General features: G+C 44.5%; 1 protein-coding gene across 1 annotated transcript in view; it reads left to right on the forward strand.

The window, feature by feature from the left end:
* Positions 1-3,952: 3,952 nt before the first annotated feature.
* LOC311139318 (serine/threonine-protein kinase Nek11-like) overlaps positions 3,953-23,600 on the forward strand; it is a gene marked incomplete at both ends in the record, with an annotated part of 98,897 nt that continues 79,249 nt past the window's right edge. The window contains 2 exons of the mRNA XM_084174197.1: positions 3,953-4,137; positions 18,633-18,798. Of these exons, the coding sequence (XP_084030323.1) occupies positions 3,953-4,137; positions 18,633-18,798 (351 nt within the window). The remainder of the gene's footprint in view (positions 4,138-18,632; positions 18,799-23,600) is intronic.

Here is a 23,600-nt window from a genome sequence, read left to right on the forward strand (position 1 = left end):
TATGATATGTTACGAATTACAATTCATATTATATCTTACAAATTTGCAAAACGAACTAAATGTTACGAATTAGCAAGACGCATGATATGTTATAAATTCTAGCTAGGTATCTAGCTGGCTAACGTTAGCTAGGCTAGGAGTTAGGGGTTAGGGTTAAGTTTAGGAGTTATGTAACGGGTTAAGGTTAGGGTTAGGAGAAGAGTTAGATAAAAAGGTTAAGGTTAGGGTTAGGAGAAGGGTTAGCTAACATGCTAAGTACACTACATGACCAAAATTATGTTGTCGAACATCTCATTCCAAAATCATGGACATTAATATGGAGTCGGTCCCCCCTTTGCTGCTATAACAGCCTCCACTCTTCAGGGAAGGCTTTCCGCTAGATAATAATAATAATAATATGCCATTTAGCAGACGCTTTTATCCAAAGCGACTTACAGTCATGCGTGCATACATTTTTTTGTGTATGGGTGGTCCCGGGGATCGAACCCACTACCTTGGCGTTACAAGCGCCGTGCTCTACCAGCTGAGCTACAGAGGACCACATTGCTGCGGGGACTTAGTGAGGTCGGGCACTGATGTTGGGCAATTAGGCCTGGCTCGCAATCGGCGTTCCAATTCATCCCAAAGGTGTTCGATGGTCAAGTTCTTCCACACCGATCTCGACAAACAATTTCTGTATGGACCTCCCTTTGTACATGGGGGCATTGTCATGCTCAAACAGGAAAGGGCCTTCCCCAAACTGTTGCCACAAAGTTGGAAGCACAGAATCATCTAGAATGCCATTGTATAATGTAGCGTTAAGATTTCCCTTCACTGGAACTAAGGGGTCATGCCCGAACCATGAAAAACAGCCCCAGACCATTATTCCTACTCCACCAAACTTTACAGTTGTCACTATGCATTGGGGAGGTAGCGTTCTCCTGGCATCAGCCAAACCCAGATTTGTCCATCGGACTACCAGATGGTGAAGCATGATTCATCACTCCAGAGAACACGTTTCCACTGCTCCAGAGTCCTATGGCACTGAGCTTTACACCACCCAGCCAACGCTTGGCATTGCGCATGGTGATCTTAGGCTTGTGTGCGGCTGCTCAGCCATGGAAACCCATTTCATGAAGCACCTGACGAACAGTTCTAGTGCTGACGTTGCTTCCAGAGGCAGTTTGGAACTCAGTAGTGAGTGTTGCAACCAAGGACAGACGATTTTTAAGCTCTACGCGCTTCAGCACTCTGCAGTCCTGTTCTGTGAGTTTGTGTGGCCTACCACTTTGTGGTTGAGCCGTTGTTGCTCCTAGACGTTTCCGCTTCACAATAACAGCACTTACAGTTGACCGGGGCAGCTCTAGCGTGGCAGAAATTTGACGAACTGACTTGTTGGAAAGGTAGCATCCTTTGACAGTACCAAATGTTTGTCTATGGAGATTATATTGCTGTGTGCTCGATTTTATACACCTGTCAGCAACGGGTGTGGCTGAAATAGCCGAATCCACTAATTTGAAGGGGTGTCCACATACCTTTGTATATATAGTGTAGTTGCTAGTAGTTTACAATTAGCTAATTACCTAAAATGCTAAAGTTGTCCGTGATGAGATTCAAACTCGCAACCTTTGGGTTGCTAGACGTTCACGTTATACACACACCCATCCATCCAGCCCGACCAACCACCATATTTTAAATAACCATGTCTTATGTAACCATACCAAACGTAACATATCATACTAATCGGAGCATCCCGATTTTACTTTTACTATGTTACGTCTAGTCTATGAGACCAGGCTGCTATGCAAGGATCATTACAATAATAGTAGGTCTATCTACAGTGCATTTGGAAAGTATTCAGACCCCTTGACTTTTTCCACATTTTGTTATGTTACAGCCTTATTCTAAAATGGATTCAATTAATTTTCCCCCTCATCAATCTACACACAATACCCCACAATGACAAAGCGAAAAAAACAGTTTTTTAGAATGTTTTGCAAATGTATATAAAAAATATATATACCTTATTTACTTAAGTATTCAGACCCTTTGCTATGAGACTTGAAATTGAGCTCAGGTGCATCCTGTTTCCATTGATCATCCTTGAGATGTTTCTACAACTTGATTGGAGCCCACCTGTGGTAAATTCAATTGATTGGACATGATTTGGAAAGGCACACACCGGTCTATATAAAGGTCCCACAGTTGACAGTGCATGTCAGAGCAAAAACAAGCCATGAGGTCGAAGGAATTGTCCGTAGAGCTTCGAGACAGGATTGTGTCGAGGCACAGATCTGTGGAAGGGTACCAAAACATTTCTTCAGCATTGAAGGTCCCCAAGAACACAGTGGCCTCCATCATTCTTAAATGAAAGAAGTTTGGAACGACCAAGACTGAGTAATCAGGGGAGAAGGGCCTTTGTCAGGGAGGTGACCAAGAACCCGATGGTCACTCTGACAGAGTTCCTCTGTGGAGATAGGAGAACCTTCCAGAAGGACAACCATATCTGCAGCACTCCACCAATCAGGCCTTTATGGCAGAGTCCAGACAGAAGCCACTCCTCAGCAAAAGACACATGACAGCCCGTTTGGAGTTTTCCAAAAGGCACCTAAAGGACTCTCAGACCATGATAAACAAGATTCTCTGGTCTGATGAAACCAAGATTGAACTCTTTGGCCTGAATGCCAAGTGTCACGTCTGGAGGAAACCTGGCACCATCCCTACGGTGAAGCATGGTGGTGGCAGCATCATGCTGTGGGGATGTTTTTCAGCGTCAGGGACTGAGAGACTAGTCAGGATCGAGGGAAAGATGAACGGAGCAAAGTACAGAGAGATCCTTGATGAAAACCTGCTCCAGAGCGCTCAGGACCTCAGACTGGGGCAAAGGTTCACCTTCCAACAGGACAACAATCCTAAGCACACAGCCAAGAAAACGCAGGAGTGGCTTCGGGACAAATCTCAATGTCCTTGAGTGGCCCAGCCAGAGCCCGGACTTGAACCCGATCTAACATCTCTGGAGAGACCTGAAAATAGCTGTGCCTTGACGCTCCCCATCCAACCTGACAGAGCTTGAGAGGCTCTGCAGAGAAGAATGGGAGAAACTCCCCAAATACAGGTGTGCCAAGCTTGTAGCATCATACCCAAGAAGACTCAAGGCTGTAATCGCTGCCAAAGGTGCTTCGACAAAGTACTGAGTTAAAGGGTCTGAATACTTATGTAAATGTAATATTTAAGTTTAAAATAAATAATAATAATAATAATAGTAATTGCTACAATTCTAAACCCGTTTTTGCTTTGTCATTATGGGGTATTGTGTGTAGATTTGAGGGGGGAAAAAACAATTTAATCCATTTTAGAATAAGGCTGTAACATAACAAATGTGAAAAAAGTCATTGACTATATTCTTGAAGAATATTACTTTAGAATATGGTTAGGTAGCCAGCCTACAAATATCTCATACAACTGTTCCACGTTGGAAGAGGATAGAGGATACATGTAGTCTTCTGGGCAAATGCATTGTCATGAGAATTGAGAATAAAACACCCAATCCCAAACAGGCCTTCACAACAGACGATTCTTCACTGACACCTGGTGGAATAAAGCGGTATAATAAAAGGGAGACGAGGTTTCCTTTTACCATAGGAACCAGCGTAAACACGGAAGTTAATACAGTAGGCTATGGATGTTTTAAACTGGTGGAAATAGCCAACACCTAACTGCAAACAGGTGAGTTTGTTAGACAAAGTGGCAATAGTGAAATAGCATAAGCTAGTCAGGACTCTGCTTTCAATTATCCTGCACTGTAACAACAAGCGCGACACGATGCTATCTGACTCTGTTTCCCCTGTAAAATATTTATTTATGTTTTATCTGTATTGGGCAAACATGCATAAAAAAATGTAAAATAAGTAAAAACAACATGCTTGTGTTTTGCTGAATTTTGCAGTCAATGCTCCTGTAATCCTGCAACAAGATGCCCAAGTTTGAGGAGCTGGGGGCCTATTCATCCTGCCATGTCCACTCCCCCTCCACTCCGATAACTCCTGACCCCAGCAACCTGATTGCCAAGAGATACAGCATCCTACAGAGATTGGGCAGAGGGCGTTTTGGTACTGTTTACCTCGTACACGACACCAGAGCAAGGGATGGGGAGAAACTGTGAGTATGCCTCCTGCTATTGTCCTGTGCTGCTCTTCACATATGAACTGCCCACCTTGCCCTCTATTAGAAATGGGCAAAATCTTCCACATTGCTTACACCTCTCCAATCCTTTTAGATAAGTGTGTTGGAGGTCGAGACCAATGACTAGGAGTGTAGGGGCTGGTTACTCTTCCTTTGGTGCTCAATCAAAACAGCAATTCTGTGTTCATCCTCTTGGTGGCAGCATTAGCCTGGGTATACAGATGCCTGAGAGCACCTCTCTTCTCTTCCCCTCTCTCTTCTCCTCACTCTCTCCCTCATCATATCCCCATGTATGGGGGATAGAATGTTTGCTCTGAGCAGCTGGCTCTGTGCTAATCAAACACATTTTTGATTTTATTAGGATCCCCATTAGCTGACGCCAATGGCGACAGCTAGTCTTCCTGGGGTCTGACACATAACGGAAAAAGACATTACAGACAAAAATACTTTACAATTTACATACATTTAAAAACATTGACGTAGGCATGACAGACTTATAAAATGTAACTGCATTACATCGAACTACATTGCAGAACCCAATGCATTATCTGGAGGGACTGGAGACTCAACATGAAGAGAGTTGGTACTCTGGACTGAGTTTAATTGAATCCAGTATAATGAGTATATTAATCACCTGTCTGAAACATATACTGTAGAGTTACAACATCAGTGTAAGTCTAGTGAATTCAATAGGCTTTTATGGACTGCTTTTCCCACACAAGTCTATACATACATGTAGCAGTGAGAATAGATTTCACAGGAGAGATAGAGGAGGGAGGAGAGTGTGTGTGTGTGTGTGTGTGTGTGTGTGTGTGTGTGTGTGTGTGTGTGTGTGTGTGTGTGTGTGTGTGTGTGTGTGTGTGTGTGTGTGTGTGTGTGTGTCGGTGTGTGTGTGCCAGTCATGCTTACCTCCTGACCTTGACATAACAAACTCATGGCTCACTGCTCAAATACTGGCCACCCAAATCAAAACAGCACCAGGAGTTAATCTACTATATCTACAAATGCACATATACTGATAAACCTAAGCCTAAACCTAAACGGGCATTGCAAGCACACAATGGTCTCACTACAAAGGGCTTACACGATGAAACCGGGTCTTGCCTAGCCAACGTTGACGCATGATGCCTGCTGGCACAGTCCAGCGAGCCGGGCCCAGAGTCCCATGTCTCTTTGAGCACACAGATGCCACAGCAGGTTCACTTGGCTCCTGGGCAAGTATCAAGCCACAGCCCTGTGCCAGACAGTAGACTCTGAGGCTCCTTTGGCATATCATGCAGTGTGCTGCCTCCATAGTGTCTCAGTCATTAAGGAGAGCATGACAGTAGGCCATCTTTAATCATGGGCCGGAATCCAATCGTTGCAGATAGCAGATTTGAATTGGAAAAAGTCCTTACTTTCTTTCTCTGTCTCTCTCCCACACACACACACACACGCCCTCCTTCCCACGCAACACAGCATCACATATTTTAGGTTTCAAAGAAATGGTGAGAGAGGGACTACCATCCATCCACCTAGAGAGTAAAGAGAGGGAGGGAGTGAGAGAGAGGGAGTAAAGAAATAAATAAATGGAGGGAGAGAGCGAATTAAGAAAGGGAGAGAGGGAGACATGCCCTTTTCAGAGAATGCTGCACCAATTAGACATGGCACCCAGAGGCAAGAGACGTCATGCCACGGGTCATTATATCCACTCACAGGGCAAGGCTTTCAACTTGTTACCACAGCCCAGCGGTGCCCACTGACCCCCTGACCCACCACACACTGGCACAGCACTGGCACTCAAAACCACCGCCATGCACAGAGCAGGACAGCTCACCTCACTCACAGCACACATGAGCAAGTTAGCTACTAACAGGGAGGGAGGGAGAGTTCTCTAAATGTTTTTTGTAGTCCAGATGAAATCCACTAAACATCTGAAATGAAATCCCTGAATATTTTTGGGAGAATCATTACAATAGGATAACTATTTTATAGCCAAATGTATGTAGAGTGCAAGCCAAGGGGCTGTATTTTAAATAGGAAATCTGTATAGTTAATAGACCACTCATAGAGCATCTGCTTGTTACAGTTCCTTCCTGTGTGTGTGTGTGTGTGTGTGTGTGTGTGTGTGTGTGTGTGTGTGTGTGTGTGTGTGTGTGTGTGTGTGTGTGTGTGTGTGTGTGTGTGTGTGTGTGTGTGTGTGTGTGTGTGTGTGTGTGTGTGTGTGTGTGTGTGTGTGTGTGTGTGTGTGTGTGTGTGTGTGTGTGTGTGTGTGTGTGTGTGTGTGTGTGTGTGTTTGTGCGTGCAGCAGGTATTCTTATGCAGATTGATCATCTGAGTCACTGCCTGAATTGTCTTTGTTCTGCCTATTGTAGCATATGGCTCCAGCTTACCAGGTGCTGTAGTATTTCTATTCTGTTCACCCAGAATTCCACACTCATTACAGAATCCACTATACAGCAGTCCAATGTGCCCTCCAACGTGTTAAACAAATCAAAATATATTTTATATTTGAGATTCTTCAAATAGCCAACCTTTGGCTTGATGACAGCTTTGCACACTCTTGGCTTTCTCTCAACCAGCTTCACCAGGAATGCTTTTCCAACAGTCTTGAAGCAGTTCCCACATATGCTTAGCACTAGTTGGCTGCTTTTCCTTCACTCTGCGGTCCAACTCATCCCAAACCATCTCAAATGGGTTGAGGTTCGGGGGATTGTGGAGGCCAGGTCATCTGATGCAGCACTCCATCACTCTCCTACTTGGTAAAATATCCCTTACACAGCCTGGAGGTGTGTTGGGTCATTGTCCTGTTGAAAAACAAATGATAGTCCCACTAAGCCCAAACCAGATGGGATGGCGTATCGCTGCAGAATGCTGTGGTAGACATGCTGGTTAAGTGTGCCTTGAATTCTAAATAAATCACAGACAGTGTCACCAGAAAAGCACCCCCACACCATAACACCTTCTCCATGCTTTATGGTGGGAACTACACATGCTGAGATCATCCGTTCACCCACACCGCGTCTCACAAAGACACAGCGGTTGGAACCAAAAATCTCAAATTTGGACTCCAGACCAAAGGACACATTTCCACCGGTCTAATGTCCATTGCTCGTGTTTCTTGGCCCAAGCAGGACTCTTCTTCTTATTGGTGTCTTTTAGTATTGGTTTCTTTGCAGCAATTTGACCACGAAGGCCTGATTCACACAGTCTCCTATGAACAGTTGATGTTGAGATGTGTCTGTGACATGAACTCTGTGAAGCATTTATTTGGGCTGCAATTTCTGAGGCTGTTAACTTTAAAGAACTTATCCTCTGCAGCAGAGGTAACTCTGGGTCTTCCATTCCTGTGGTGGTCCTCATGAGAGCCAGTTTCATCATAGCAATTGATACTTTTGCGACTGCATTTGAAGAAACTTTAAAAGTTCTTGACATTTTCCATAGTGACTGACCTTCATGTCTTAAAGTAATGATGGACTGTCATACAGTGGGGAAAAAAAGTTTTTAGTCAGCCACCAATTGTGCATGTTCTCCCACTTAAAAAGATGAGAGAGGCCTGTAATTTTCATCATAGGTACACGTCAACTATGACAGACAAGATGAGGGAAAAAAATCCAGAAAATCACAATGTAGGATTTTTAATGAATTTATTTGCAAATTATGGTGGAAAATAAGTATTTGGTCAATAACAAAAGTTTCTCAATACTTTGTTATATACCCTATGTTGGCAATGACACAGGTCAAACGTTTTCTGTAAGTCTTCACAAGGTTTTCACACACTGTTGCTGGTATTTTGGCCCATTCCTCCATGCAGATCTCCTCTAGAGCAGTGATGTTTTGGGGCTGTCGCTGGGCAACACAGACTTTCAACTCCCTCCAAAGATTTTCTATGGGGTTGAGATCTGGAGACTGGCTAGGCCACTCCAGGACCTTGAAATGCTTCTTACGAAGCCACTCCTTCGTTGCCCGGGCGGTGTGTTTGGGATCATTGTCATGCTGAAAGACCCAGCCACGTTTCATCTTCAATGCCCTTGCTGATGGAAGGAGGTTTTCACTCAAAATCTCACGATACATGGCCCCATTCATTCTTTCCTTTACACAGATCAGTCATCCTGGTCCCTTTGCAGAAAAACAGCCCCAAAGCATGATGTTTCCACCCCCATGCTTCACAGTAGGTATGGTGTTCTTTGGATGCAACTCAGCATTCTTTGTCCTCCAAACACGACAAGTTGAGTTTTTACCTAAAAGTTATATTTTGGTTTCATCTGACCATATGACATTCTCCCAATCCTCTTCTAGATCATCCAAATGCACTCTAGCAAACTTCAGACGGGCCTGGACATGTACTGGCTTAAGCAGGGGGACACGTCTGCCACTGCAGGCTTTGAGTCCCTGGCGGCGTAGTGTGTTACTGATGGTAGGCTTTGTTACTTTGGTCCCAGCTCTCTGCAGGTCATTCACTAGGTCCCCCCGTGTGGTTCTGGGATTTTGTGATCATTTTGACCCCACGGGGTGAGATCTTGCGTGGAGCCCCAGATCGAGGGAGACTATCAGTGGTCTTGTATGTCTTCCATTTCCTAATAATTGCTCCCACAGTTGATTTCTTCAAACCAAGCTGCTTACCTATTGCAGATTCAGTCTTCCCAGCCTGGTGCAGGTCTACAATTTTGTTTCTGGTGTCCTTTGACAGCTCTTTGGTCTTGGCCATAGTGGAGTTTGGAGTGTGACTGTTTGAGGTTCAAACAGGTGCCATTAATACAGGTAACGAGTGGAGGACAGAGGAGCCTCTTGAAGAAGAAGTTACAGGTCTGTGAGAGCCAGAAATCTTGCTTGTTTGTAGGTGACCAAATACTTATTTTCCACCATAATTTGCAAATAAATTCATTAAAAATCCTACAATGTGATTTTCTGGATTTGTTTTTCCTCAATTTGTCTGTCATAGTTGACGTGTACCTATGATGAAAATTACAGGCCTCTCTCATCTTTTTAAGTGGGAGAACTTGCACAATTGGTGGCTGACTAAATACTTTTTTTCCCCACTGTACATTAATTCCCTATCTTTCTCACACCCTCACAAGCACACTCCCACTTTGGAGTGACAGACTGCACTATGACAGGACATTTTTCTCAGATCATATGACTGCAGATTGTGGGTTGGTGTTGAAGCCATGTCCTTTCCCTTACTGAAGACGTCAGGCGTCACCAGCCCCTCTGCACTAAAAATACATATCAAATCGTCATCTGCCATGATGATCAATGTTATCACTCTGCTCATGGATCACACCTGCTTTGAGTAAGAGGAGTTTCTGAATGTCTGATGTCTGTTTCCCTGGGGCAGGGGTGTCAAACTCATTCCATGGAGGGCTGCGGGTTTTAGTTTTTTAGTTTTTTCCTTTCAATTAAGACCTAGACAACCAGGTGAGGGGAGTTCCTTACACTCGGCCCTCCGTGGAATGAGTTCGACATGTGTGCCCTGGGGGATTGATTCTGTTACCTGGACTGTCCATCAGACAGCCACATCCACACTGAGAGATGATTGATAGCTTTCCTTTCCTCTTCACATAAGGCCAGTGTCAATCAGGCTACTGTCTATCACATGCAATGATGACTTGTGCGTGTGGGGTTCTGAATGAATGTATTATGTCCAGACAGAATTCCTCCTGCACTTGCTGAAGCCAGTCACTCATGACCTCTGGTTTTTGCTACCCTTCTTGGCACTCAAGCCGATAGCTATGCACATAGCAAGAAAGTATTTTTAAATTGATGTTCTTTTTTGTATCACATGTTTTGTTGAGCACAGTAGAGTAGGTACTTTAACCCTTTTTGGTTCCAGGTAGAAACCTTCTTGCTTCCAGGTAGAACTCTTTTGGGTTCCATGTAGAACCCTCTGTGGAAAGGATTCTAACTGGAACCAAAAGGGGTTCTTCAAAGGGTTCTCCTATGGAAACAGCCGAAGAACCCTTTTCGGTTGTAGATAGCGCCTTTTTTTCAAAGAGTGTACATGAGTCATGCACATTCATACAGTGTGCTACGTGACCTTATTGACATATTCTGGTCAACAAGTCCGTCAATCTGACCTCTACTCCACTGTTTAAACACATACAGTAGATTGCTCTGAACAAGAAGAAACTGGACTTTAAAAAGAGCAGACTTCAAGGCTACAACAGAGAGAGCTGCCTCAGGGAGACAGCTGTTTCATGTCAGCCCAAGACAAATGGCCTCGTCTTCTTCCTCTTTATTAAGAATCCCCTCCTTATCGTTTAATTCCAATGTTAAAATGATTAACTCAGAATGACGAGCAACGTGTTCTTCTGCCTGTTTCATAAACAAAAGTGACAGGCAGCCAAGATAGGCAGAACTAGTTTCCCCCTTTTATTTATTTATTTAGTTCTCCCCACCCCTTCACTTAGTGTGTGCAGCATTCTGGAAAAGGAATGATTGCTCCTTCGGTTAGCTTTGCTGTCGACAGTCACTGTAAATTATCCCCATCCAAAACTTGTGTATTCAGTGTTCGTAAACACAGTAATTACTAACAATGCTGGTCTTTTTTAGATGTTTTATTGTGTTCTTTCTATGCTAATTAGAAAGTCGCAGCTGATTACTCAACAACTATGGATTGACATGTGCAATCAGTACCGAGCAATTATTGTATCATGCACACATATCTAATTCATTACCAGCACCTACCAGCAGGCTTTTTGAGTCCTTCTTTCATGTGTAAATAAGTAGCAGCCAATAACAGGAGAGTTCTTGCTGAAGCAAGCACACTAATTAAATGACAACCAGCTGACATTGCTGAAGCAAGTACACTAATTAATTGACGACCAGCTGACATTGCTGAAGCAAGCACACTAATTAAATGACGACCAGCTGACATTGCTGAAGCAAGCACACTAATTAAATGATGACCAGCTGACATTGCTGCCCTTGCATACGTGAGTTGTGTCTACCCCCTAGCCCAATAATTGCTTCTCTACCTTTTGGGAAGAATTACAGAGGTGAGGACAAACAGCTTGGTAATATTTCCTTCTGGGCTGTGGATAGATGGGGTTGGCAGCACCCATGCCTCTCACCTCTCAAACTCTCTCCAACCTCGCCTGCCACCACACATCGATTTAGCAATGTCCCTGCGACACATTTGCCTGCAATACAAGGTCTTTCACTTGGAGAAGAGCAATAAACGGACGGTACTGATGCGTATAGAAAGTTTTAAAGGCTCAACAAATTAAATTGAATTAGAAATCAAATCAGTAAAAAGAAGCCCTGGTTGCATATTGGGGACTGACTGACTGCTTCCAGGTGGATCCGTGGTGGTGTGGCCACTGGATCAGAGATTCTCAGGTCTTTACTGTACATGGATAGAGTGGGGTGATGCCGGTGTTCTTTACGTGGAGCAGGTCTTGCCTGGCCTATTGCTATGCAAGGCCTGCTGGAGGGGTTTAACGTATGGTTACCAGCTTGCAAGTTAGTATTTATTACCATATTATTGATTTTATATCTGTATACACATACAGATCATTACACACACACAATCACATCATTACACACACATCATTATATATACTGTATATATACACACACACACACACACACACCTTCTCCACTCCTCTCAGTCTCCAGCCCCATACCTCTGTCAGATATAGGAAACCTCCCAACCTCTTTGAAGCCAGATTGGTTATCTCATCTGACTGCATGTCCCCTATTACCCTCCCTCCCTCCCTCCCTCCCTCCCTATTCATCCATCCATCCATCCATCCATCCATCATCAATCCTCTAACTCACTCTCTTTTCACTCTATTTTCCTCCCTCCCTCCATTCCATTGGTGCTTTGTTCTCCCCTGTCTTTCTTTCTCTGTATTTTATATTCTCTCCCCTCTCCCTTCGCCCCTCTCCCCTCGCCCCTCTCTTCATTTCACTGTTATGTTCCTCTGCCTAGTTTCTCTCCCCATTTAGTTCCATACTGTATCCCTTTTGCTTTTATTTCCCCCCCCCCCTCCCTCCATCCCTCCCTCCCTCCCCCTCTCTCTCTCTGCATGGTGTGTGCGTGTGCATGTGTGTGTACCGTAATGGGGCTTCCCTCCCCACTATTCCAGGATCATACCAATGTGATCCAACTAACAGAGACCATAAGAGAATCTGGACACGCTACATGCTAAGTTATTCCCTGCAGGAACGGCTCGATGATTGCTGTCATGTTCATGCCTCATGGTGATAACCCCTGTCCTGTGAGATTGAATGGAGGACTTTCTCTGAATTCTGAATGCCCTCCGCTGCAATGTGATATTATGAGGGAGACAGAACAGTTGCATAAAACAAAAAGCAAAAAACTAAAGCGCTGAGTCACATAGTCACATTTTTATATACTAAATCCATACTCTCAGTTATTTTTAATTCGCCATCGTATTTATCGTTCTGCTCATTACCTTCTGTGATATAATATGCTAAATGTGTAGAAGTGCAAAGGCATGGTGAAGCCGGCGGTTTGTTTGTTACGTAACCAATGTGCCCGTGAACGGTGCCCCTGCCAGCCTGCCTCGGGCTAGAAGGAGTCATCTATTCTAGAGGCTCCATGTCACACTAACAGATGTGAGCCCTTCTGTGCCATTCTCTGCTCCTCTACGTCAGGGGTTCTTCAACTTTTAGTTAAGAAATTGACCGTTCTCCCGTGACCTAAATCGTCCTCCAACGACCCAAATTAAGAAGAAATAGTGTGTGATTATAGACGCATTCTGATAACTCGCGACCCACATGCCCAGGGCCCACTTTGGGTCCAGACCCATAGTTTAAGAAACCCTGCTCTACATCAATCTCTACCCCCAAGGACAAGGTCACTAAACTGCAAACCATTTATCGTATCATAATGTAGAACATGGGAAAGGTGATGGCATGATATCTAATGAAACACAGTATATGGAGGGTGACGTTGAACGACACATTTATCAGTGTTCTACCAACATCTCCGCAACCAGCTGACTTCAACAGTGTTGGAAATCTCCACAAGCAGCAGTCTTAGACTGTGTTGGAATTCTCCACAAACAGCAGTCTTAGACAGTGTTGGAATTCTCCACAAACAGCAGTCTTAGACAGTGTTGGAAATCTCCACAAGCAGCAGTCTTAGACAGTGTTGGAAAAAGTCTCCACAAGCAGCAGTCTTAGACTGTGTTGGAATTCTCCACAAACAGCAGTCTTAGTTAGACAGTAATGGAATTCTCCACAAACAGCAGTCTTAGACAGTGTTGGAAATCTCCACAAACAGCAGTCTTAGACAGTGTTGGAAATCTCCACAAACAGCAGTCTTAGACAGTGTTGGAAATCTCCACAAACAGCAGTCTTAGACAGTGTTGTCCATGTAGTACATCAAACCACAGCTTGGTCATGAATGATCCCATCCCGTCCACTGTCTCCTGGATGACCTCTCAGCCCTGCCCACTGATGTGGTAGTGACCCGGAAGTTACTTCATCCTGGGATCACTGGCTAGGTCAGAACAACAGTAAGCCGACACCTACGCTGACATTAACAAGAGGTCAAGGAACGCCCTCTCTCAATCTGCAGACAATCATTTCATTCCAGGAAGACAAATAATCTGACCGACTATCAGACACAGCCAAGCTTGACCATGACTCACTGCAGAGAGCCAACAGAAGAGTGTGTAAAATATGTTTTCCGGCAGGAAGGAAGAAAGTGGAAGTTAGGTCTTGAATGTCTTGCCAGCTGCCACCGGGAACCTGTGAAGAGAGCTGAGAAGATGCACCATCAGATGTAACACATCTCACCATGATGCCAACCCAACCGCAACATGTGTCATAGTTAGGGTCATGTGCTTTTTTTTTTCTTTTTTTTTTTTTCACCTTTATTTAACCAGGTAAACCAGTTGAGAACAAGTTCTCATTTACAACTGCGACCTGGCCAAGATAAAGCAAAGCAGTGCGATAAAAACAACAACACAGAGTTACATATGGGGTAAAACAAAACAAAGTCAAAAAAATACAACAGAAATACATATATATACAGTGTGTGCAAATTTAGCAAGTTATGGAGGTAAGGCAATAAAATAGGCTATAGTGCAAAATAATTACAATTAGTATTAACACTGGAATGATAGATGTGCAAGAGATGATGTGCAAATAGAGATACTGGGGTACAAATGAGCAAAATAAATAACAATATAGGGATGAGGTAGTTGGGCGGGCTAATTTCAGATGGGCTGTGTACAGATGGGCTGTGTGCTTTGGTTAATCATGTCAGAAGCCTATGGAGCTCTCAGTCTCAGAGCAGCATAGCAGGATGTAATTCAGGACATTGCATTTCCGCTGCCTAACCTTTGCATAAAATGGAAAAAGTGAAGTAGGAAGCTGAATAGAGAGCGACTGAATGAGAACGTAGACTTCACATCAATGACCTGAGGACCAATTTAGCCAGAGGCTCTTTGTGCTGCGACAGATCAGTCCTTTCTCTGAGTGGGTCCTGATGAGCTCCCTAAAGGTATGGAAGGAGAGCTGGAGGAAAGGAGGAGGGTAGAGAGGTGGAGAGGTAGAGGGGAGGAGAGGTAGAGAGGAGGAGAGGTAGAGGGGAGGAGAAGTAGAGAGGTAGAGGGGAGGAGAGGTAGAGAGGAGGAGAGGTTGAGGAGAGGTGAGGTAGAGAGGAGAAGAGGTAGAGAGGAGGAGAGGTAGAGGAGAGGTAGAGGGGAGGAGAGGTAGAGGGGAGGAGAGGTAGAGAGGAGGAGAGGTAGAGGGGAGGAGAGAAAGAGAGGTAGAGGGGAGGAGAGGTAGAGAGGAGGAGAGGTATAGGGGAGGAGAGGGAGAGGTGAGGTAGAGAAGTGGAGAGGTAGAGGGGAGGAGAGGTAGAGGGGAGGAGAGGAAGAGAGGTAGAGGGGAGGAGAGGTAGAGGGGAGAAGAGGTAGAGAGGTAGAGGGGAGGAGAGGTAGAGAGAGAGGGGAGGAGAGGTAGAGAGGTAGAGGGGAGGAGAGGTAGAGAGGTAGAGGGGAGGAGAGGTAGAGGTAGAGGGGAGGAGAGGAGAGGTAGAGGGGAGGAGAGGAGAGGTAGAGGAGAGGTAGAGGGGAGGAGAGTTAGAGGGGAGGAGAGGTAGAGGGGAGGAGAGGAGAGGTGGAGGAGAGGAGAGGTAGAGAGGAGGAGAGGTAGAGAGGAAGAGAGGGAGAGGTAGAGGGGAGGAGAGGTAGAGGGGAGGAGAGGAGAGGTAGAGAGGAGGAGAGGTAGAGGGGAAGAGAGGGGAGGAGAGGAGAGGTAGAGGGGAAGAGAGGTAGAGGGGAGGAGAGGTAGAGTAGAGGGGAGGAAAGGTAGAGGGGAGGAGAGGTAGAGGGGAGGAGAGGAGGAGAGGTAGAGGGGAGGAGAGGTAGAGTAGAGGGGAGGAGAGGTGGAGAGGAGGAGAGGTAGAGAGGAGGAGAGGTAGAGGGGAGGAGAGGTAGAGGGGAAGGACACTTGAAAAATGGCTGCTCTCCGAGTCTCAGGCTCATTACCATGTATCCCCTTGGATTTGAGTACAGACCTATGCTGGGATTCAAGCAAACCCGCAATGGGGAAAGTAATATTGTTCCTCTGCTACAAAACTGTATTTTGTTTTTAGGTCATATGACCGCCAAGACAAGGTTAAGTTAATAAGAGTAGTTTTTGAAATGTCCAAAGACATTCGATGCAAATTTCTCTATGCTGGGATGATGGCATTTTTGATTGAAAAAATGCTATTTATGGTCTGACCACACTTTCAGTGTTTGAGAAAATATATATTTTTGTTCGTTTTTTTGGGTTTGATGAGAAGTACAAGTGTTACATTTGTTAAAGCCTGCAGCAGGATTACATGGACCCACCACTGTGAGGTGGATGTTTTTCGACTTGAAGGACAATCTTGGACACAGGCTAGTTACGAGAATAACAACAATGGCATCCTTTCATTGTGCTGTGAGTCCTTCCTCCTGTCCTTCAAACATAACACAACTCAACTCCAGCTTCCTGTTCTGTCCTGTCCCTCTGTAATGACCAAAGACCCAGACATCCTGTTCTGTCCTGTCCCTCTGTAATGACCAACGACTCAGACATCCTGTTCTGTCCTGTCCCTCTGTAATGACCAAAGACTCAGACATCCTGTTCTGTCCTGTCCCTCTGTAAGGACCAAAGACCCAGACATCCTGTCCTGTCCCTCTGTAAGGACCAAAGACCCAGACATCTTGTCCTGTCCCTCTGTAATGACCAAAGACCCAGACATCCTGTTCTGTCCTGTCCCTCTGTAATGACCAAAGACCCAGACGTCCTGTTCTGTCCTGTCCCTCTGTAATGACCAAAGACCCAGACGTCCTGTTCTGTCCTGTCCCTCTGTAATGACCAAAGACCCAGACATCCTATCCTGTTGGTAATTATATTTGAAGTCGGAAGTTTACATACATTAGGTTGGAGTCATTAAAACTTGTTTTTCAACCACTCCACAAATTTCTTGTTAACAAACTATAGTTTTGGCAAGTCGGTTAGGACATCTAGTTTGTGCATGACACAAGTAATTTTTCCAACAATTGTTGCAGAGATTATTTCACTTATAATTCACTGTATCACAATTCCAGTGGGTCAGAAGTTTACATACACTAAGTTGACTGTGCCTTTAAACAGCTTGGAAAATTCCAGAAAAGGATGTCATGGCTTTAGAAGCTTCTGATAGGCTAATTGACATCATTTGAGTCAATTGGAGGTGTACCTGTGGATGTATTTCAAGGCCTACCTTCAAACTCAGTGCCTCTTTGCTTGACATCATGGGAAAATGTGGTCCTCTGTAGCTCAGCTAGTAGAGCACAGCGCTTGTAACGCCAAGGTAGTGGGTTCGATCCCCGGGACCACCCATACACAAAAATGTATGCACGCATGACTGTAAGTCGCTTTGGATAAAAGCGTCTGCTAAATGGCATATTATATTATAAAATCAAAAGAAATCAGCCAAGACCTCAGATTTATTTATTTTTGACCTCCACAAGTCTGGTTCATCCTTGGGAGCAATGTCCAAACGTCTGACGGTACCACGTTCATCTGTACAAACACTAGTACGCAAGTATAAACACCATGGGACCACACAGCCGTCATACCGCTCAGGAAGGAAATGCGTTCTGTCTCCTAGAGATGAATGTACGTTGGTGCGAAAAGTGCAAATCAATCCCAGAACAACAGCAAAGGACCTTGTGAAGATGCTGGAGGAAAGAGGTACAAAAGTATCTATATCCACAGTCCTATATCGACATAACCTGAAAGGCAGCTCAGCAAGGAAGAAGCCACTGCTCCAAAACCACCATAAAAAAGCCAGACTACGGTTTGCAACTGCACATGGGGACAAAAATCATACTTTTTGGAGAAATGTCCTCTTGTCTGATGAAACAAAAATAGAACTGTTTGGCCATAATGACCATCGTTATGTTTGGAGGAAAAAGGGGGATGCTTGCAAGCCGAAGAACACCTTCCCAACCGTGAAGCAGGGGTGGCACCATCATGCTGTGGGGGTGCTTTGCTGCAGGAGGGACTGGTACACTTCACAAAATAGATGGCATCATGAGTAAGGAAAATTATGTGGATATATTGAAGCAACATCTCAAGACATCAGTCAGGAAGTTGAAGCTTGGTCGCAAATGGGTCTTCCAAATGGACAATGACCCCAAACATACTTCCAAAGTTGTGGCAAAATGGCGTAAGGACAACAAAGTCAAGGTATTGGAGTGGCCATCACAAAGCCCTGACCTCAATCCTATAGAACATTTGTGGGCAGAACTGAAAAGGCGTGTGCGAGCAAGGAGGCCTACAAACCTGACTCAGTTACACCAGCTCTGTCAGGAGAAATGGGCCAAAATTCACCCAAGCTTGTGGAAGGCTATCCGAAACGTTTGACCCAAGTTAAACAATTTAAAGGCAATGCTACCAAATACTAATTGAGTGTATGTAAACTTCTGACCCACTGGGAATGTGATGAAATAAATAAATGCTGAAATAAATCATTCTCTCTATTATTATTCTGACATTTCACATTCTTAAAATAAAGTGGTGATCCTAACTGACCTAAGACATGGAATTTTTACTCTGATTAAATGTCAGGAATTGTGAAAAACTGAGCTTAAATGTATTTGGCTAAGGTGTATGTAAACTTCTGACTTCAACTGTACATCTCAGGGCCAACACAATTAGTAGCAGGCTAATGACAGCCTCTGTGTGTGTGTGTGCGTGCTTGCGTGCTTGCGTGCACGCGTACGTGTGTGTGTGTGTAGCCAGGACCAGACAGGGGACTGGAGAAAACGTCAATTTTAAACGATCTATCTGAATGACTTTCCTTGTCCCTGCCCAGGATGATAATTGGGGTACGGTGGTCAACTTGTGTCTATTGCCAGCTTTTCATATTTGCACTCCCTAATACTCTATCTGCATAACTTCCTGTTACATACATGTGTTGTCCATTTTGGAAAACCCCCTCACTACGACCTTTCTCTCTCCTCTGCCCTCTGACCTTTGATCCCTAGTAAGGTGCTGAAGGAGATCCCTCTGGGGGACCTGTGTCCCAACGAGATGGTCCAGGCATCCCAGGAGGCTCAGCTCCTGTCCCAGCTCCACCACCCAGCCATCATCACTTTCTACAGCAGCTTTCTGCATAGAGACTCCTTCTGCATCATCACTGAGTACTGTGAGGTAGGACTGGCAACAAATATCCATTCCTTTTCACTTAAGGACTAGATCCGTGAACGGGGTGACATTGCCTTTAAAAGGTGCATAGCTGAAAAGGGGCGATCAGATTGAATCATGGCCTAAGTCAAATACGTGTTGATAAAGTGCTGTTTATTTTTTTACGAGGGCATTTCAAATCTTGAACTGGCCCCAAAAGAACATAAATTACCTCAGTGTTATTTTTTTATTTTTTAAATCTCTGTGAATGCTCTAATGTCTGTGGTTTATTTCATGTTTTGTAAACCTGGCATGTCTCCAGGTCTCTTGGAATCTTGCGTGCTGTTGCAATCTCGTCCACAACCTTGAACAACGCATTCACTCTCGAGTTCCCTCTGCCAGCTGGACTGGCTTCAGGTCAGGGCTTCAACCATGCAGTGAGGAAATATTATCCGCCATCGGTCCGTTTTCAGTTTCCTCGTTTGACCTTGGGCAGGGATCGCCACTGCATTCTCAGTTGTTATTTTCTGTCAGAAACCTGTGAGGTGGTTATGGTTCTGACTGTGGTGGTTGAAAGTTTAAAGCTTGGTCTCTTAACCTTTACATCACCCCAGGTTGTTTCTCATTTATTCAGAGCCTGGTGTTATACAGTAATGGCCAACAGCTGTTTTACCACCATCATTATATTTCCCCACTCTCTCCAGAGTCCAATACAGAGACTTCATCTTTCTATGGTCTGTCGCTAGCTGTCTACCAGGGGTAGCCTATTACCCCCAGCTGTTAATGGTTTAAAAATTGGAAAAGTTAGAAGTAGAAACTTGGTTTCACTGAAAAGTTATTCATGAAAAAAAGACAACACACTGACTATACAAAACATTAAGAACACTGCTCTTTCCATGACAGACTGACCAGGTGAATCCAGGTGAAAACTATGATCCCTTATTGATGTCACTTGTTAAATCCACTTCAATCAGTGTAGATGAAGGGGAGGAGACAGATTAAAGAAGTCTTGGAACAATTGAGAAATGGTTTAAGGTTTAAGTGTCTTTAAACGGGGTATGGTAGTAGGTGCCTGGGCAGTAACTCAATATTAGTAGGGTGGCAACTCAATATTAGGAAGGTGTTCCTAATGTTTGGTATACTCAGTGTATATTTCAACATAGCGAGTCATTGTTCTTCAAGTTACAACAAATGTACAGCATCGTCCACACACACCTATAGAAGGCTACAGATGTAGGATCTTCATTTGATCACCATGTTGCAGGAGAAATTTAAAATGTGTAGTGGTCCTCTGTAGCTCAGCTGGTAGAGCACAGCGCTTGTAACGCCAAGGTAGTGTGTTCGATCCCCGGGACCACCCATACACAAACATGTATTCATGCATGACTGTAAGTCGCTTTGGATAAAAGCGTCTGCTAAATGGCATATTATATTATTATATTATAGTGTATCTGAGGTTAAAAAGGCTTCTGAAGTTTTTAATTTCCACGTTGAAATGTCATACTTGATTTTCCTTTAAAATGTATCAACCCCTACAAAAATGTCCATGAATTATAATCCACATAATTCACATTTCCTGTTGCTGTAGCAAACTGGCTCAAATTAAGATCCTACATGTGTATATGGTTGTTTTGATCCTGTCATGCACTGCATGTTATAAAGTCATGGCTTTGTGATTTTCTTATATAACACCATGGCCTGGAATCACTCCATACAGCGTTAACGTGATTACATGGTCACTGTGGTTCCCTGCAGCAGAGCAGAACACATCTCTCTTCAAACTGTAGCCCTCTAGGTGTTCCAAGCTAGAGAGAGGAGACAGGGGGGTGTCTGAAGTGAAAGAGCATGGAACGAGTGATTGATCTGTGCCCCCTCCTTCTCCGCCCCCGTCTCTCGCTCTCTCTCTTACTCTCCGTCTTTCTTTTCATCTTGTCAAAGTGTTTGCTGTGTAGATTACAGCAGGTAGGGGTCCTGTCCTCCAGTCTTTCTCCTACTAGATTACAGCAGGTAGGGGTCCTGTCCTCCAGTCTTTCTCCTACTAGATTACAGCAGGTAGGGGTCCTGTCCTCCAGTATTTCTCCTACTAGATAACAGCAGGTAGGGGTCCTGTCCTCCAGTCTTTCTCCTACTAGATAACAGCAGGTAGGGGTCCTGTCCTCCAGTCTTTCTCCTACTAGATTACAGCAGGTAGGGGTCCTGTCCTCCAGTCTTTCTCCTACTAGATAACAGCAGGTAGGGGTCCTGTCCTCCAGTCTTTCTCCTACTAGATTACAGCAGGTAGGGGTCCTGTCCTCCAGTCTTTCTCCTACTAGATTACAGCAGGTAGGGGTCCTGTCCTCCAGTCTTTCTCCTACTAGATTACAGCAGGTAGGGGTCCTGTCCTCCAGTATTTATCCTACTAGATTACAGCAGGTAGGGGTCCTGTCCTCCAGTCTTTCTCCTCCTAGATAACAGCAGGTAGGGGTCCTGTCCTCCAGTCTTTCTCCTACTAGATTACAGCAGGAAGGGGTCCTGTCCTCCAGTCTTTCTCCTACTAGATTACAGCAGGTAGGGGTCCTGTCCCCCAGTCTTTCTCCTACTAGATTACAGCAGGTAGGGGTCCTGTCCTCCAGTCTTTATCCTACTAGATTACAGCAGGTAGGGGTCCTGTCCTCCAGTCTTTCTCCTACTACAGTAGATTACAGCAGGTAGGGGTCCTGTCCTCCAGTCTTTATCCTACTACAGTAGATTACAGCAGGTAGGGGTCCTGTCCCCCAGTCTTTCTCCTACTAGATTACAGCAGGTAGGGGTCATGTCCTCCAGTCTTTATCCTACTAGATTACAGCAGGTAGGGGTCCTGTCCTCCAGTCTTTCTCCTACTACAGTAGATTACAGCAGGTAGGGGTCCTGTCCTCCAGTCTTTATCCTACTACAGTAGATTACAACAGGTAGGGGTCCTGTCCTCCAGTCTTTATCCTACTACAGTAGATTACAGCAGGTAGGGGTCCTGTCCTCCAGTCTTTCTCCTACTACAGTAGATTACAGCAGGTAAGGGTCCTGTCCTCCAGTCTTTCTCCTACTACAGTAGATTACAGCAGGTAGGGGTCCTGTCCTCCAGTCTTTCTCCTACTACAGTAGATTACAGCAGGTGGGGGTCCTGTTCTCTCCTACTAATGAATTTGAAAGTATTTTGAACTTAAGTCGACTGGTCGATTGTTTGATCGATAGGCTGTTGGTCGACCAAGATTTATTTAGTCAAGCAGTAGCAAAAACATTAATAAACAATCATGGTGTACAAGACACCTGTCTGATTGGCTCCTGTCAGAGTGGACTGATCCATTGTGGAGGCCATGGGGATGGCACGGACCTTCAGTCTAAGACATGTGCTACTGAAATTGTATATGGTTATATTATGTAAGACAATGGTGCAACACAAATACAAATAATATTATTTTATAACAAATGCGCTTTCTCCCACGTTGGATAGTGGTTACTGTCCTGAAACACATCAGTGTGCTGTTGAATTGGCGCCTTTTCCTAGACCATGTTGCTATGTGCATAATAGCTAAGTTAACTAGCATATTGACGGAGGCAGCAGCGGAGGCAGCATCGGAGTTAGGAGATGAGAAAACAGCCCTTGCCTTAATTGTCTAAGAAAAGTGAGGAGAGAGGAAACCCTAACTTAATTAGGTCTATAATCAATGGCCTAACTTTTAAATATGCCTGGATTTATAAATCATCCATATACAGTGCATTCAGAAAGTATTCAGACCCCTTGACTTTTTCCACATTTTGTTATGTTACAGCCTTATTCTAAAATTGATTAAATTGTCTTTTACCCCCTCATCAATCTACACACAATACCCCATAATGACAAAGCAAAAACAGGGACTTGGACTGTCAGCTGGAGGAAGTGAGAGAAGCAGGGCAGAGCTTGCGTGAGACCCAGGTCACTGATTGGCTGATCCAGCTGCTGCTTGGACTCCGCTACATGCATAACAGGTTCATTTAAAAAAGAATCTGAAAAATCACGTTTACATAAGTATTCAGACACATCCAGCTTTTGTTGTTCCATCACCCCCCATATACACACAAAATATACTTTTCCCCACTACACAGAAACTCAGATGCATGCTCGTAGACACGTGCACACACACGCACACACACACACACACACACACAGTCAGAGCATCATAAACCTACTCAGTGCCTCTCAGAATGAACCAGTGAGGCCATTACCCGTCCCACACCCCCACAGTTCCATTAAGAAGTTCCTTAACGCTGTTCTGTTCTCTCTGGAAGTCCCATTAGAGAGAATGAAGCGAGCTCAGACCTCACTCCAGCTTAACCTCACAAACCGTTAAATGGTCACAATGGCAGCTGACAGAGGACCTTTCTGTCTGGAGTTTAATATAGAGACGATGATTCAGAGTTATTTTGTGAAAGGTTTTCCACAATGGTGTGTTGGTGGGTGTGTGTGTGCATGTGCCTGTGTACGCTTGCATGTATTTATTATGATGTGGGTATCTGTATGAATCTCTGAATCTGTTGCTATAATACTCTATGCTCTAGGACAGGGACTTGGATTGTTGCTATAATACTCTATGCTCTAGGACAGGGACTTGGACTGTTGCTATAATACTCTATGCTCTAGGACAGGGACTTGGATTGTTGCTATAATACTCTATGCTCTAGGACAGGGACTTGGACTGTTGCTATAATACTCTATGCTCTAGGACAGGGACTTGGACTGTTGCTATAATACTCTATGCTCTAGGACAGGGACTTGGACTGTTGCTATAATACTCTATGCTCTAGGACAGGGACTTGGACTGTTGCTATAATACTCT

The sequence above is a fragment of the Coregonus lavaretus genome (assembly GCF_964263955.1).
Source record: "Coregonus lavaretus genome assembly, chromosome: 13".
In the NCBI taxonomy this organism is placed as follows: Eukaryota; Metazoa; Chordata; class Actinopteri; order Salmoniformes; family Salmonidae; genus Coregonus; species Coregonus lavaretus.